Raw genomic sequence first — 18156 nt, 5'->3', positions numbered from 1 at the left:
TTAACTTGTTATCGCAACGTGCGCGTGGACGCCATGGACGTCACGCGATTATTTCCATTACAACGTTAAGAAAACATTCCACGTCCTGTATTAGTCCAACTCATGACGTAATTATAACTTTCATTTCATTTCAGTCTGATAAATTACTACGTGCCAGTATCTAATAGGTCAGATTAATCAAAATGTAAAAGTAAACAAAATGTTGCATAAATTACATATTAAACAAACACACAATAGCAACAAAAATCTAAAGAAACGAGATCCACAATGGACGGACCGTCAGGGGAGGTAACTAGAATCACGGATTGGGACTAGTCCGAAATGAAAGCGTTCAACGTCATGATATGGAAAAATATTGCACGATCGCGGTCCACTGAAATCCAGTGGAAAATAATTTTAGGTATGTAATAATCATTTTTATTTCCTCTCATGTATGATTTACAATCGTGCATTGTATACTGACTATATTGACATAATTCTATATAAAACCTAAATGTTTGGAGCAACACTAACGAGTTTTTACATTGTTCACATTGTTTTATCGTTTATCGTTTTTTTTGTTTGTTTGTTTTTTTTTTGTTTGTTTTTTTTTCATTTGGTAATCGCTCTAATATCCATGCGATGATTATATTAAATGAAATGTTTTTTATTTAATTTTCATTTTTTCATTTTTAAAACCTCTTGTAAAATTCCTGCCCTTTCGGACGATTGGTATCAAAATGCACGAAAAAAACGATCATAATTACGGATAAATTGAATGGGCGGATTAAAAGAAGTAAGGTTCACTCTAATGTTTGAAATCTCAAGGAATTTTAATCGAACTTCAACTTCATACGTTAACTTCGCAAGAGACGTTGAAGGGGAAGGCGAAGGTTGAAATCTCAAACTCTCTATTGATATATACAACACTTCTAGAACCGTCTTAAGCGGAATTCTTTTGCAGTTACATTGAATGTTCTCAATGATCCCAAAGGACCAGAAAATATAGCAATACTGAGTCCAAAGACTATAGAATCAACACTGTCTATTCTGAAATATACTCTGGAAACAACACGCTCTTTCTGTGATAGAGCGTATAGAACAGTCAGCGTTAAAAGTGATTTTCATAGAAAGAAAGTTGCATTTGTAAGAAAAATATACCAAAATCCCTTGTAACAGGCATTATCTGTAATCTACTTTCTAGAAATACAAAAAAATCTGAAGAAAATGTTGTCAGAGCATTTGTCCCATTCTTCTTGATGTTGAAATTGTTATTGTTTTGCTTGTAAGATAGGATTTTCCCGTATTTGCCAACAAAGACCATTTTTCAATTATCCCAAGGTTGATCTTTACAGACACTTTTGACTGTACACATGTATTAAATTCAAAATTATGTAATGAAATTTTACCTTATTTAGCCAGAAAAAGAAAGATAAAAATATGTGAGTTGCATTTACACGCAACTCGTAAAACTGTTCTTCCTAGTATCAATAAATATGTCAAAGGAATTTTAAAAAGGTCTCATGTATATGGTAACTATTTCCTTATTCAAATGCAACAATTTTGTTTAATCATAATAATATGAATATTCATTTAATCGGTTTTAACAGTAGTTAAAAAGCATAGCATTTTTTAAGGAAGCCGAATTGTTTCAATTGAAAAAATATTCAATGGATACGGATGTTCTTGTTATAACGAGATAACTTTCTTGTAATTACGAGAAAATATCTCCTTATTACGACGAACATTTTGTATTTACGAGATAATCTATTCATTAAAAATTTTGCATTTGACACGATTCAGGGCGATATGATTCATTTACTGACGAAGCCCAATGTGCCAGTGAAGTTTGAAATTTACGAGAAATTTATCTCTCAGGTAGGAGATAATAGATTCGATTATTCTTTTTTCATTTGACACGATATGGCTTTCATCAGTTATTGATCTGAAACAGTTTTCTTAATTCAGACCCCTGTGACCTGGCCTTTTAAATAATTAGCACAAAATTTGATAGCAATCATCTATTCACCAATGAAGACTGAAGGTTCTAGATGTTTTTGACTGGAAACCAGTTTACAATGTTCAATGCCCTAACTAGATCTATCATCGTTATTACGAGATGATGACATCGTAATTTTGAGATCTTTTCTAGCAACTAACAAATCTTGTCTCGTAATTATGTGAATAAAGAAAATTTTTTCTCGTAAAAACAAGATCTTTTCTCACTGTAACAAGATGATTATTTCGTAATTACACGATCGTTTTAGGAATAAGTGATCTTATTTGTAAGAACGAAATGTTTTTCTTGTAAATTGCACTATTTCGAGATTGATGTCGTAATAACGAGATCTTTTCAAGCAGTTACGAGAAAGTTATCTTGTAATTACAAGATAATAAATTAGATAAATATTTTTCATTTGACATGATTTGGCTTTCGTTACCCTCGATGATATTTTGCACCGCCTGTGACTACACTAAGCTGCCGATTTATTATATTAACTTCACTGCAAAGTTATACTTAACTCACTATTTTATCATTTAAAGTTCGGTTAACTTTGATGTACAATGCCTAAACTTTCTCAGATATTATACCGAACATGATCAATTTAGATAGTAGAAACAGTATGGGAGTAGTATTTACCATTATTGCTTGAGGTGTTCTTGAGTCCTTGTATATATATTGTTTTTTGTATAGAATATAAATATGAGCTATTCAGTGAGATATTTTTAACCCTAAAATTTTATTAAATTGTTAATACGTTATTATAACTAACATGTTATTTATTTTCGATATTAATTGTTGTTTAATTTGTTTTCATTTTAAAATATACAATAATTATATAATCAGTATGGGCAGAAAAAGTCAATCTACTATTTGTTTTTTTACTTTTTATCATACATAACGAGTGTTGTTATATTTGCCGGTCCTTTGGGATCACTGAATCCATTCAATAGATGTGTAATAGAGTTCCGCTTAAGAGGTGCTTCGGGCGAATGAGAGGTGTTGCACATGCCTTTACCTCTCGTGAACAGACTCAATCAAACCAAGTCCGCTATCATTCTGCTTGAGTAAATGCTAGCATTCCAAAGGATCCGTTTAAAGATTTTATTACTTTATGTTTTAACTAACATTACCCCGGGTTATTTTCCACCACTGAAAATTATATTTGATATTTTTCACAGTGAAAATAACAGTAGTGTTGCACTCTTTTATTTCAATAATCCACTGAAAGACATGTAACAAAATCATTCGTTTATACATCAGATTGTACAGCGACAGCTACAGATTTATATATATATACGGCAATGGACGGGTCACCGAGGTGTAACAACCCGACTCCCAGGTTGCGGGCGAACGTCTTTTCAAAATTGACTTACTGGTGAGTATAACATATGACCAGATTCCATCAACACAATATATTTATTAATATACTGAATGGAATGAGGAAAGCAAATAAACCGGTGTCATATTATTTTGAGCGACTTTAAATTCTATCTAGTTTGGTTGTTTTTGGGAGTTTAAAGAATTGCAGTTATGTAACGGCGGGCAGTTAACCTAACCTGTGTTGCTGGATTCTGTACACCAGTACAAATTTGCTCTCAGCAAGTTACTTCCAACATCCCAACATGAATTTGAAGTGGAGGATGGCTGATTTCAGATACACTGCTTTTTTTATCAAATCGTCACGGAGAACATACGTTTAGCCCCGAAATCGAACTTACTACCCTTCGATCCGTAGATCTGCGCTCTCTCTATTGAGCTAATCGTGCGGACTGTAAAACACTGTATAGAGATCTATAGATAAAACACATTCTGTTATGTTGTATTTCAATAAAGGTGCTCGCACGTTAATAATAAAATCAATTTCATATTTTAGCAGTATTGTTTATACACATAAAGGTAAGATCACTCACTTTTTTGACCTTTTCATTATTATAGTACTGGCGGTTATTGTTTGTGAATAAAATTTAATCTTCAACTTTTCACTATATATATAGGTACATTTGTATCGCACAGTATTGTTGCGTTTCAAAATGTAAACAAACAAAAGAATAACATAAGATTATGGGCCGAAGCGATAGATCATGGAATCTCTCTTCGTTGCGCTCATACTGCAGGCAAAATCAATATAGTAGCACACAAACACAACTGGATGTTGCATCCAGCACTTTTTGGGTACATCAACAGATTATTCGGACCACACACGATAGATCGGTTCGCTCAGTTACTCCGATACAAGAGTCGGTACTGGGATCCGTTATCAGAGGGCGTCGATGCGTTGGCCTAGAAGAATTAGCAATCCGAAAACAATTTTGAGAATTCCCGTGAAAATTCCACAAGTTTTAGATGTGATAAAAGCAAAGAACACTTACGCAACGATAATAGCGCCAATGTGGAAGGCTCAGGCTTGGTTTCGTCAACTCCGGAGTTTGACAGTCACAACGCCTTTGCGCATTCCGAACAGTCCAAGCGTATTTCCAGCAATGGGTCCAACCCTGAAACCGTGCCGTAACCGGAAATGGCTGATTTATGCCTGGAGAGTTTATGAACATTTAAAGAGTAATGGTTGGTCAGATGATGCAGCGCGAAGGATGCAGTATTGCTTAGCTGAGAGCACGGTCGGTTCCTATAACTAGGTGATAGGTCGTTGTGCAGATTTTTGTAAGTCGTTAGGCTTTTAATTTCCCCCGAATAGCGCTGCCGTTTTGGCCGAGTTTCTGCGTGAAACTTCTGATAGTTCAAACAGGTCCAACTCTTTATTACGGACTACATTAGCTGCTTTGGGTCACCTCTACGACCTTACAGGTATAAGTGGCATTGTAAATTGCCCTGAGATACTGTTGTTAGTGGTCGGACTTGTTAAATTCGGTTCTGTTGCACCTATGGTGTGTTCAAAAGTCTTGCCAATTCAGAATTTCTATGAATTATTTGAAAGTTGGCCAGACAATGCAGAGCTTAGCTAGCGGCAATTACGACTGACATCGCGCAGGTCGCTGTACCTGATCGTGTTGACCAGATTTGTTTCAGTAGAAACCAGGTAGAAAGCTTAGTTTACGTTCTTTGGTATAAAAAATTATATAAGTCGTACAGGTCTCGAGGTTGTTCTACCACGGGCAGATAATAGACAGTTAGACCCTGTTTACGCTCTTGAATGTTATTTGGATAGAACCAATGATAAACGGCCCGAAAACGGAGCTGTACTCTTGTCTTGCCCCCATCCGTGCGTCATCAGTTGCAAAAGTTCTTCAGGAGTCTATTAAACACGCGGAATTAAAATGTCAAGGTTACACAGCGAAATTTTTCCGTCCGACGGGGGCTACGTCCGCGAGAGAACAAGAGGTGCATCTGCAGATAGTGCGCAAACTGAAAAAACTCAGAGGTGTTTATGCACATTATGTCCATGCCCATACCTCACAGTACTTTACTTCTAACTTTTTGAATTACGTGCGTTCGAAGGAACATTTTCTATGCTGCAGTATATAATAGTATGCTATACATAACACCAGACTGGCTGTATGAGGAATTTCGACATTTTGTAATTTTATTACATGTACTTCATTTGTTGTCTAGTACTATGACTCATGTATGGTATCTTTACTTTACATGCTCATATTACTTATCAAGTAACTCCTCAGCATTTTACATATTTTTGTTTTACTCTCTATTATGGCATTTCTGTATAATGTCTTTTATTAAAATTACAAATGGAAACATTGGTTTGTTTTTGTGACGTACATTTACCAAAATAGTAGTCACTCGACAAATAGACTGCACGATAGTCTCGGTGACGATATAACAGCTTACGACGTCACATGTGTCGTTCTCATCTTGTAGAAGTGAATTGATTAGGCATTATATATTTAGTTTCTATAGCGATATTTTGTTGTATATCTTTTCGAGAGTTACTTTGTGAAGATATGGCATTTATGTGTAATTTCATTTTTTAAAATTACAAATGGAAACAGTGGTTTGTCTTTGTGACGTATATTTACCAAAACTATGGTTAAAGGTGTTGCATAGCCAACCGAACTTAATAGTTTTATATCTAAACATTAATTTACATATAGCTACAGTTCATATTTTAATTCACCTTTGTGCGTTACTGAATATGTCAAACGATGCAAAGTAGTTCTTGGCAAAATACATTTTTCAACTCGATCAAAGCAATAACACGTAAATGATTGTGAAAAAGATCGTCATCAATATTACAACAAAAACTGCGTATAAGTGCATGATATACTGAAGATTTTCTGCCACCTACACAAAAAACTTAGAAACTTGATTATTCATTTTCTTTGTATCATACGACTGAAATCCTGAAACTTTAATTAATATTTCAGAGATCAGTGAGAAGATTTATGTACTCAGACAAGTTGACCCACCAATCGAAATCTGTTTAACATTTGATTGACCAACGACACAATGCAAACATGATAGCAAAATAACTTTGAAAGAAAAGTACATTGAAACAATTATTGAAAATATGGCTCATTTTCAATTCAATAGTATCTCCTTAATAATTATGTTCTCATTAGAATATATATCACTCGCTATGTTACAAACGTTTTACAGGTGGATGAACCCCATCTTTAAGAAAGGCTATACAAGACGATTGGAGGAAGATGATATGTACAACGTCACTCGCGATGAAGATTCGAAATACCTTGGAGATGAACTGGAAAGGTAGAGATTACACATAATATTATCTGATGTTAGTCTTCCTATACTACCGCCTGTAAAGAAGTCAATAAATGGAGAACAGGTAGAAATACCTCCCTATACTTTTTATACACTTGTCATATTGGGGTGTCAATGCTCATCTAAGGAGTCATGGTTTCTTTCACAATAAAAGGAAAAACTAAATCAACTGTATAATGGGTATGTCACACAGAACAAGAAACATTAGATGTGTCTAAATGATCATAGCCCTTTCGAAATTTACCGTCGGCGAATATCACATGAAAATTGTAATAACAAAAACGATTAAATAACATTCCAATAAGTATCAGGTTGTAATTTGTCTTTTTAAATTTCTACTGTTTTTAACAAACTGGATTATGCGGTAAAAGGCAGTAAAGTATTTTCGCAACTTATGGTTATGGTAACTTTGCTGAATGGGTTAAATGGTAAAATATTCATAACTTTTATTGAAGTACTCAATATACCTATTAAGTCAAAACAATAAGCATTCACTGCATAAAAATTGGAATTTACTTCTAAATAAAATTTTCTTAGATTTCATGTGTAAAATATAATTCCAATTTACTGCATGTAAAATTGAAGTAAACTTGTTTTAAGTATATTTCAAATGCAGGTACATTTCATACAACGTAACTTCCAGTAAATTTTATATCATACGTTAACTTGAAATTAATTTTTGTTCCAAACGATACATGTACAAAACTGCAACCGTGTGTCGGACATGTGAGGCGTGATGGCTATGATTTCTTCAAATTTTGACCCATATAAGGGAAGTTATTGAATAACAAAGTAGTTGTAATATAAATTTTATTCATATAAATATTTATAAAGTATTATAAGACAGACTATTTGAATTGATGGATGATTGTTTGAATGAATAATTGACTCATTATATGAATATTTCGAAAATTAATTAAATGAATATAGACCGACCGACCGACCGACCAACCGACTGACTGAAAAGTACAAATGATAGGAAGTGAAACGTTATAAGATTGACCTAAATGTTTTGAGTACAAATCAATACATTTTCTGTACGAGTGTTTGATGAATAGATTGATTGATAAACTGACTAATTGACTAATTGATCGACTAAAAATAAGTCATTCTTTAAACGAATAATTCTATTAACTAAATTTTATTAAGGAAATAGACACTTGAGAAGAATGACTGAATGAATAATAAAATCAAAGCTTGATTGATACATTAAGTTAACTGATTGATTGACTGATTCGATGTAAGAATGAAGGAATTAATACATGAATAAAAGATTACAAATCAATCAAAATGAATGAGTAAATAAGTGTTTAAATAATATAAGCATTCTTGTGGGAACTAACTAGGAAATATGACAAATAAATAACCGATAATCAATAAAATGTAAATAAACATATATAATTATCAATCGAATAAACAAGGAAATAAGTGAATATCATGAATATATATATTATTCTAAGTCAAATAAAAAAGTTAAAGTTGCTAATAAAGTTGCCAATTACCGTGAAACATAATGCAGTAATTTAAACCAGCCGCACTTATAAATTAACTATGGCCACCTTTGTGGTATTGGTGGATTATAAAAAAATAGTTTGCATATTTACCGTATGATCTTGAAAGGAATATCTCACCATGTCTAATAATTATATGTTTATTTTATATAGTTTATGTGGGTACCGTTATATTATCTTCAAGAGCCTGGAGATGTAACTCTCGGTTTTATATATATTCATTTAGACTGTGCACTAGCCGGGTCGACTGGTTATTTACTTCTCCAAAAAAACATTACTTGGATAAAATTAATTCTATTATACGTATCTTTTACGAGACAATACAGAAACCAGTTTACCTGTTACTTTTGTACGCTATACAAAACTTATAAGAACCTACGTTGTGTGAGCGGCATGCATAAATATTGGAATATAAGTCCTAAAACACACGTAAAAGACTTAGATAAAGGACAAAGTTCACTTAAGCCATATATGGCCTATGCAGTTTTAAAAATTTTCAAATTGGCTAAAATTAGAAAAACTATATATTTTTTGCTACCAAAATGTTTATCTACTGTATGGAATAAAGTTTTTTATAAACAGATTTAGCATTTTGTTCAACACATATCACTGAATATAGCTGAAATAGCATATTTTCAAGAAAATGGGCATTTTTAGCCATATTTAGGTCACATAGGAATATTTTTAGTAGTGAGCACACCCAAGGACCACAAAAATATTTTGACTATAGGTCCAGCTTCTTTAACTTGATGAAAGAAAACGTGTTCTTTAGTCCATTTAGAAAATTTCAGTTTTAAGGCCATTTTGAGGCAAAAGTGAACCTTCTCCTTTAATCCATGGGGTAACCTCAAACTGGGCACGGGCCCTTTTGAGACATTCTGTACCATCCGCCCCCTTTACCTCATGGCATTAAATTTTACGATATAGACATATTGCGTGACATTTACTTCAATGACTTCCACATTTACTTGTGTGAAGACTCTCTAAATTCAAATAAATCATCAGATTTATTTTCCAATCATTTCGGGATTATAATAATTATGAAATTTTGATTGATTAAATTTCTTTTTATACAGACATTTTGGTAAATTTGGTCTATGGCAATGTTTGTATAACCTTTTACATGAACCCAGGACTTTGTCAGTTTTGACCCACGGGGCATGATATAAGCAAACACAATGCTAATGCCAAATATCTAAGCGCATGACATTACGTTTTTAGACAAAGCGATTCTAAAACGTTTTCCTATTTAAGTCTATAGAAAGCAAGAGAACTATGAGAAGTTGCCAGTTTTCACCTCAGGGGATAATGTGAATAAACTTGATAGCGGTACACTGTAGGATACTTCATACTAATTATCTAAGCTCTGGGTCTTGCAGCTTCAGACAAGAAGATTATTTCTCTTATATTAATCTATATAAAACAAATGGCCAATTTTAATCCTGAAGGCATGATTTTAACAGACTCGACGAATCTACATGCAAGCTTAAGGTTTTAGACAAGAAAATCCTTAAAGATTTTCTTATATCAGCTATGTAAAACAATATAATCCCAGGCCGAAATGATTCTTAATCCAACAGACATGCTTTAAACAAACTTGGTAGAGGACTAGTACGCAATACCACATGCCAAATGTACAAGCCTGAGCCTTGCGGACTTTTAAAGGTTTCTTTATATTAGGTAATGCAAAACAACTGAACTACAGGGCTGGACCAGTTTTGTCGCCAGGGGCATGATTGGAACAAACTTGGTAAAGGACCACTGCACAAAAGACAAAACGTAAGGGTAGATTTCCCGGAAGCACAGAGTACCCAAAACGCAGCCATATTTCAAATATCTAAGCTCAGGCTATTACAGAATTAGACAAGAAGATTGTTTAAGTTTTTACCATATAAGGTTATTTTTAATTAAACAAGTGGACGCCAGAACGGGGCCAATCTTGATCATTGGGGCATAATTCTAATAACTTGGTAGAAGACTACTATACAGTGCTGTATGCAAAATAGAAGTATCTAAGATTGAGGCCTTGACGTTTTAGAATATAAAATCTTCAGAGTGTACCTGATATGTTTTTAGACGATGTTAAACAAGTGAACCAACGGGCGGGTCAATTTTGACCAAAGTGGCATAATTCAAATTTGGTACAGGGCTACTACCTAATGCTACATACCAACTATCTTAGCTCTGAACTGTGCCGTGTTATGAGAAAAAGATTTCTGAGAATTAGTTCGGTTCTAAACCGACCAGAATTATGCATGGAATGGAATTCTTTGTACAACTTTGATAGAGGATAATCAAGAAAAAGTCCCATGAAGTTTGGTTGAAATTAATCTGTATTTAGGAGATGTCGTTGTAAACAATTGACGACGACGGACGGACGTATGATGAACATCCAATGATCTTAAAAACACACACCATGAACACTATCTGCTTCGGGAAGGTAAAAATCAATAACTTGATAATTTTACTTTGTTTCTTAAAGAAAGCTTTTCGATTCTGAAAAGAGCGATATACATAACGTTACACTACATGTGATAAAACTAAGATAGAACATAATTTCCCTGAGTTGCTCAAACGGGTTTTATTTTTCCAACCTATGTTGTATTGTTTACGTTGAATAATTTCGCCTTTTAATTTGTTTTTTGTCATATTGTGTCAAGAAATTAAGCAACAAATTGGTTAAGACATAATGTTAACCAACCTTGTCTAACTACCTTTAATTATTTGTGTAGATTCATACTGTATTGATTGCGTAATATAATATGCTTCCGTGCCATAACAACTATTCTAAAAGTGCGAATGTTTTCTACTTATTTGTATGTGTTATTTCAAATCAGTCGTAGAAAATCATTTTATATTTACAGAGAATGGCAGAAGGAAACACGAAGATACCAAGATTCCGGAAAGAACCCTTGCCTATTCAAGTCATTGTTTAGGACATTTGGATTCTCTTACATCCTGTATGGAATTCTGCTCCTTTTTGAGGTAACACTTGTTTTATATTCGTCCTCTTGACATGTTTTGTACGTCTGTTGTTTTTGTGTATCTTCTGACTAGCTAACTAAGGGAGTTTGCAGCTGATAAAAACATGTAATAAAGCCTGTTAGAAGATCATTTGGAAGCATGAAACGCTACCAAGCAAAATAATAGCAGCCTTGGTTTGATTGAGCCTGTTCATGCGAGGCTATGAAATGTGCAACTACCTTCAAGCTCTTAGCACTGAATTAAGCGGACTTCTGTTATAATAAAACTGAATTGGGATGATGATTTTATGATTGTTCGCAACAAGATGGGTGCCTTCTATTCATAAACAACTATTTCATTAAAAGTAAAGGTGCTAGGGGTATCAGGAGTGTAGTTACTCATCTCTTTACCTCTCATCAACAAACTATTGCAGACTATTATTATGTTTCCCGAAGATCTTCATATAGATTTTAGAACAGCTCTGTAAGTTTAATCATGCTGAAGTTTTTATTCATTTTACGTTCCGACTGCTAAATTTAGTGTTCGCCGTTAATAAAACTGATAAAGAATTGTATAACGCATTTTATACACAAACAAGAACAGACATATCTTATGATGTACTGGCATAAGCCCCTGTAAAATGTACTTGCTTTCAAAAGAGTTCTAATAATGCTACATCCCTTTTCCCCATTATAATAATGTTGAAAGAAATAATTTTTCAAAATGATTGTGTAATAGATACAAGGTACATCATTTATGCCCGAGGCTGCTCCGACTGATCGAGGATCTATAACATGGCCATTGTAAAAGCATATATTTATCGACAATTTTATTACATAATCACCTTAAAATGTTCTAAATTATACCTATGTCAGTCGCAATTTATATTCTTACGGGCATATGTGGCGGTGCCGTAGGAATAACACTTCATGAGAACAAAATGTACCAGACCGTGCAATACAAAAATAATTCGGGTCATTACAGACCTGTCAGATATTTTGCATGCAGACCAATTATTATATACCTTTCTATGAATAGTAACAAAACACCCTGTGTCGTCGCGAAGAAAAAATCGTAAAAGTAGACATTTTATAAGATTAACAGATTCAAACATGGTAATAGTAATTGTGCTTAGGGTTTAGGGAATAAACAACTCATTAAACGGCAGTGGCGTTCCTTATGTGGTTATTAGCATGACTAAACCCATATCGGCACTCGGGCTACTCCCTCGTGTGGACTTGCTTATAACCATTTAGAATCTGTAGGCCGTTTTAGAAGTGTATAATATTGTCTCGGCTAGAAATGGCCGTAACTGGGCCATGTAATAATAGATAATAAGAAAACACAGCATATGAAGCGATCAAAGGTTTCCCTTTATTCATTTATTAATATAACGGAAATATTGAGGGTTACACTGTCTCATTAGATTTTAACATAGACATATGAAAGGTAAGTGATAACTAAAACAGTGCCACAAAAAAGCAAAAAATTAGTGGCTTCTTTTTTTTCTTTCAGGAAGCCACGATAATTATTCAACCAATACTGCTCAGTGGACTGATACGATATTTTACTGCAGACTCGCCTGTGTCCAACGCAGACAGTTATATGTATGCTGGAGGTGTTGGGTTTTGTGCTATCATTCTGGCTTTTACACATCATCCCTATTACCTTGGCGTTCAGATGATAGGAATTAGGATGAAAGTAGCATGCTCTTCTCTTATTTACAAAAAGGTTATATAATGATGAGCACGGAAAATTTGATGCATATCATAAATTTTGTTGCAAAACTGTTTTGTTAAATAGCGAGAATATACAATAAAATCACTTTTAAAAGTGGTCAAATTCATTTAAGCAACATTCAATTACATTTTCCATTTTTAGTGTATTCTGTTAGATATAGATTTAATGAACAAAAAAACCTTTACATAGAGTTAGATCCCTATTAGAAATGTATATTTTATTATTTCTAATGAAAGTATTTTGTAATTACTCCCCTTTGATATGAAAGCATTCAAAAGTATACTAATATGTCATTTGGTTTCAAAATAATCTATAGTTTTACATTTGCTTTTGAAATGTATTGAGATTTTTCAATAATTTGAACCAAAAGGCTAGTTTTAAAATAGTGTGTAGCTTCCTTATTCATAGATTTCCAATCAATCCTAGTTGCGCAACCAATATAGGTAAAGGGAGGTAATATCAAGTTTACAAACTGGAATTTCTAATGAATTTCGACTAAATATTAATTTGTAAATGTTAATCTTTGACAAATATAATTCAATACTTATTATATTTATATCATTCCTTCGGAAAAGTATAATTACTTAACTTATACATATACTAAAAGAACTCTATCTTTGTTGGGGAACCAAGAAGAGAACTCAAAATTTAAAAATACTTCCAGTGAAAATGGAGCGGGTCTTAAACATTCAGTGAACACAAATAAACTTTCGATCGAATCTATTTCCTGATCAAAATCTGATTAACCACGTTTAATTCCATGTTGTAAACTTCATTATCGCAATAACTTAAAGATTCAACCTGTTAGATAGGTGAAAGCGAAAAAAAGTATATCGGCTTCATTATATATGCACTTAGACTTCATTCCCTCTCACTTTCGTGTAACAGTTTGCTGTTTTGTCCTGTCGGCTTATTTCCCTTTGTTGTTTTGATACAAGTTTACAACCCTATATATATATAATTGTCTTGCCTTACAGTCTCAGAGGTTAAGCAGCGAAGGTCGCAGACAGACAACAACAGGAAAGATAGTCAATTTTCTTGCAAATGACGTTAGAAATTTCAGTCAGGTATTGTCATTATATCAGTTAAACCGATTAACTTTGGAATCAGCATATTGGAACAAACTAAACAACTTTAGTTATCGTCTGTATGTTTTAAATATCAGGTTTGTTGATTTTCCAGGTTTAAAATTTTGATTATCTCCCCTTATGTGAAAAAACTTGTCCAGAGCATAACTTGAAATCTGTATGAGGGGCTAACTTAATACATTACATATTCATAGAAATCAGTGAGAAGAAGTGCATGTTCAAAGAACAATAAATCTAGCTTACCTAGTTTTTGAATTATCTCCCTTTATATATGAAAATTTTTCCGTATTAAAATCATTGACTCAATACTTCACACATTTATAGAGGTCATTGAGATGAAGCGTAGTAACTAAGAACCATACCTTTAGCTGGTCTCATTTTTATTACCTCCCTTTGTGTTAAAATGTTTGTTCAGAGCATCTCTCCTTAACTATAAGAGGTACTGTTTTCAAACTTTAAATTCTTATAGAACACAATGAGGGTGAGTGCAGTACATATAAACAATAACTTTAGATCACCCTGTTTTTATTATCTCCCTCATGTATAGATTGTCCGGAGAATAACTTGAAAACTATATAAAGGATTCTAACACGACCAGCAAATAACCTACATACATGTAGAGCAAAATCTTTCTCGGGTTATTCTGCAATATACCACTCGCGTGCAATGACGTTATCCGATCCTGGTGCGTAGCACGGTCTTAAAAAGTAGTTACAAATTTTTCTAACACTGTTGATACTAGTATGCCGTGTTAGAATCGAAATAATAAGTTCCCAAGTGTGATTTATCGTAGAATAACCCGAGTTTTTCGTTCTTATGCGAAACAATATATTACTGAGGCCTACGGCCTTCGTGATATATTCTTACGCATAAGAATTCAAAACACGGGTTATTCTACGATTAACCAAGTTTGGGAACTTATTATTTCTTAATTGACTTAATACTTAACACATTTATTTAAGTCTTCGAGAGGAAGTGCAGTAACTTATAACCATAACTCTATATGATCATATTTTTGAATTGCCCCCCTTTCTGATATTTCCTTAGTATATCTCCTAGTCATCTAGATGAGAATAATTTTTTAATGTCTGCGTCGGAATCAAAGAAAGTTTAACATTTATTACGGGCTAAAAAGACGTATACAATTAAAAACATCACTCTAGTAAAAAATTCAAAACAGATCATACATCTTTACTGTCCCGTCATTGCTTTCAAAAGTACATAAAATGTAAATATAGCAGACATTCCTCAAACTATTTCTACACCGTCCTAACGGAATTGTCTTTTCAAGCTTGCATTTCACATAACATAGCTGAACTTATATGGCTTTTATAGAAGGCTACGATGCATCAGTGCCGAGTTCAGTTTAATAAGATGTGAAGAAAGGCACCGTAGTGCAATAAGATATTTCTATAAAGGATGTTTCCTTTAAGTCTGCAAAACAGGCTAATATTAGAGATGTCTTCAGATGATCTTAGATACCCCCACTACTTGAAAATATATCGATAATGCATCATAAGTACATTTATTACATACTCATTTAAAACATCCGTTAAGTCTCACTGGAACCTGAAACGTCAATATATTTCCATATTGACTTATAAATTTCATATCGGATGTGTGACGCCATTGGTGACGTCAGTTTCATGTATACCGTCGCGTTTAAAAGATTTTTAACGACGATGTTTTCAATTTCCCTCAGACTTAATAACAAATTTGAACCATATTATATAATAATTTTAAGTGTAGATGCGTATGTAATAAAAAGATTTTTAGATTTGCATTGAGAAATATATATCCTAAAGTCGCGCAATATTTCAGCTGCAGAGCTCCTGCACATTTCTCGATAGAAATCTAGTAACCTATAAGTATCTGTCGAAGCAACTGATTCCAAAACGTAAAACATGAAATATATCGATAATGCATATTAAGTATCTGTAAATTTTGAAACAAATAGAAAAAGTGGAAACTCCACAGGTCGCTCAACACAACAAAAACGAAAATGTTGCAGGCTCGGTTTGATTGAGCCTGTTCATGGACGGTAGTGGAAATGCATTCTACCGTCCACGCCCTCTAGCCCCGGGTTGAGCAGAACTCAACATTTACACATGTTAAAAGTATAAAAACAATTTAGAGACATCCACAGATATGTTCATACGGCGGTGCACATGGAACCTTCAATGCTACACTAGTGTGTAATTCCATGAAAAGCGGCATATGGCCCCCAGTTAAAATAATGGGTTTGCCCTAAACGAGAAAACAATGAGCAGAACTAAACAAACTGGAATTTAGAAAGGGGATCTGAGGTTATGGAGCCTGCATATATCAGGAACTGCCAAAAGACAAAATTAAAAAGCAGGCGCCATATCCAAGGGGTGATTATACAATACCCAAAGCTATAAAAGCGGGAGTATTGGAACCACCCAGGCCGAAATGCTTATGTTCAGAAACTAAACAGTACCAATAACACGACATAAAAGTCGTGCTGAGCGATCTGAGAAGATCAAAATATAACAGCTCTGATTGAATGTATGGGGAGACTTTTTACGGCCGCCACACGGCACAAACAACGCTGCTGTGATAATAAATAGAATAAGTGGAAACTCCACAGGTCGCTCAACACAACAAAAACGAAAATGTTGCAGGCTCGGTTTGATTGAGCATGTTCATGGACGGTAGTGGAAATGCATGCTACGGTCCACGCCCTCTAGCCCCGGGTTGAGCAGAACTCAACATTTACACATGTTAAAAGTACAAAAACAATTTAGAGACATCCGCAGATGTGTTCATACGGCGGTGCACATGGAACCTTCAATGCTACACTAGTGTGTAATTCCATGAAAAGCGGCGTATGGTCCCCAGTTAAAATAATGGGTTTGCCCTAAACGAGAAAACAATGAGCAGAACTAAACAAACTGGAATTTAGAAAGGGGATCTGAGGTTATGGAGCCTGCATATCACAGGAACTGCCAAAAGACAAAATTAAAAAGCAGGCGCCATATCCAAGGGTGATTATACAATACCCAAAGCTATAAAAGCGGGAGTATTGGAACCACCCAGGCCGAAATGCTCATGTTCAGAAACTAAACAGTACCAATAGCACGACATAAAAGTCGTGCTGAACGATCTGAGAAGATCGAAATATAACAGCTCTGATTGAATGTACGGGGAGACATTTTACGGCCGCCACACGGCACAAACAAGATCACACGGCACTCATTCTCAAAACACAGATCACATGTATCATAAGTATTTGTAACTGAATATCAAACGGAGCAGTGTGTTTGAGAACAATGAAAACAACGATGATAAAGATCCAAGTGCTAAACTGAAATGTGCATGTATTTTTTATTTAAGTTTTATCTAATATAACCACAATACCTTTGATCATTGCTCAAAGTAGATCCGTTTGTAACTAAATGTACACCTCTGTCTTTTAAAGACAGAAGAAGAAATTAGGTTTTTGAGTACTTTTTTACAATTTATTAGATAAATCTAAGATTTGTTTTCATATGTCGAAACCTTGTTATTTAAACTTTGTATTTTTCATCATTTAATACTATTTTTGCATGAATTTTGTACGATGTATGATATTTATACTTGCATAATTCTGTTAAAGTAGCTGTAATGGTTTTCAAAAATATTTGCAATAACTGATACGTACAAAGGTATTGAAAAGCACATGTATACTCTCATATATTTGGTACACCGTCACAACAGCATTGTTTAAGTCCAATATGGTGGCCATAAAATATTATATCTGACTAATTATTGTCATTATTTCTTGTGTCCATTTAATATTAATTGATGACAGAAATCTTCGTAAACTGGTGCTAGAATAGTTACAGGTGTTGCAAATTAATCACCTTTCACGAATAAGCAAAATCAAACGATGCCTCGTACTTTTAAGAATTCGTTAGCAGTTTTCATTTGTTTATGAAATATGTTGAAGTGTTGAAAACGATCGGAAGTCGTAAGGTCTTTGAACACGACTACAATATATAAATTTCATGACCTAATGTAATTCCCTAAAGTTGCTAATCATGTCTTTTATTTACAGATTTGTTCTCTATGTCATTCACATTGTTTTTCTCGATCCAGTTTTGCACACTCCCGCAGCTGGGAAAATTACAGGCCAGATTTTCGAATGGTTTAATGTCGCGTCATAACGCAT

The 18156-nt window shown here is 33.9% G+C and overlaps 1 protein-coding gene across 3 annotated transcripts in view; it reads left to right on the top strand.

Moving 5' to 3' along the window:
* Positions 1-18156, top strand: part of LOC123524233 (ATP-binding cassette sub-family C member 4-like) — a 108630-nt gene that overhangs the window by 48333 nt on the left and 42141 nt on the right. For all 3 annotated transcript variants that reach the window (XM_053539009.1, XM_045302285.2, XM_053539008.1), the window contains exons 2-6: positions 3245-3359; positions 6554-6664; positions 11055-11175; positions 12670-12885; positions 13872-13961. In XM_053539009.1, coding sequence (XP_053394984.1) covers positions 3286-3359; positions 6554-6664; positions 11055-11175; positions 12670-12885; positions 13872-13961 — 612 coding nt within the window. In that variant the 5' untranslated portion in view covers positions 3245-3285. The remainder of the gene's footprint in view (positions 1-3244; positions 3360-6553; positions 6665-11054; positions 11176-12669; positions 12886-13871; positions 13962-18156) is intronic.

The sequence above is a fragment of the Mercenaria mercenaria genome, chromosome 3, assembly GCF_021730395.1.
Source record: "Mercenaria mercenaria strain notata chromosome 3, MADL_Memer_1, whole genome shotgun sequence".
NCBI lineage: Eukaryota > Metazoa > Mollusca > Bivalvia > Venerida > Veneridae > Mercenaria > Mercenaria mercenaria.
The sequence above is the reverse complement of the archived record's forward strand: the minus strand, read 5'-3'. Positions and strand labels throughout refer to the sequence as shown.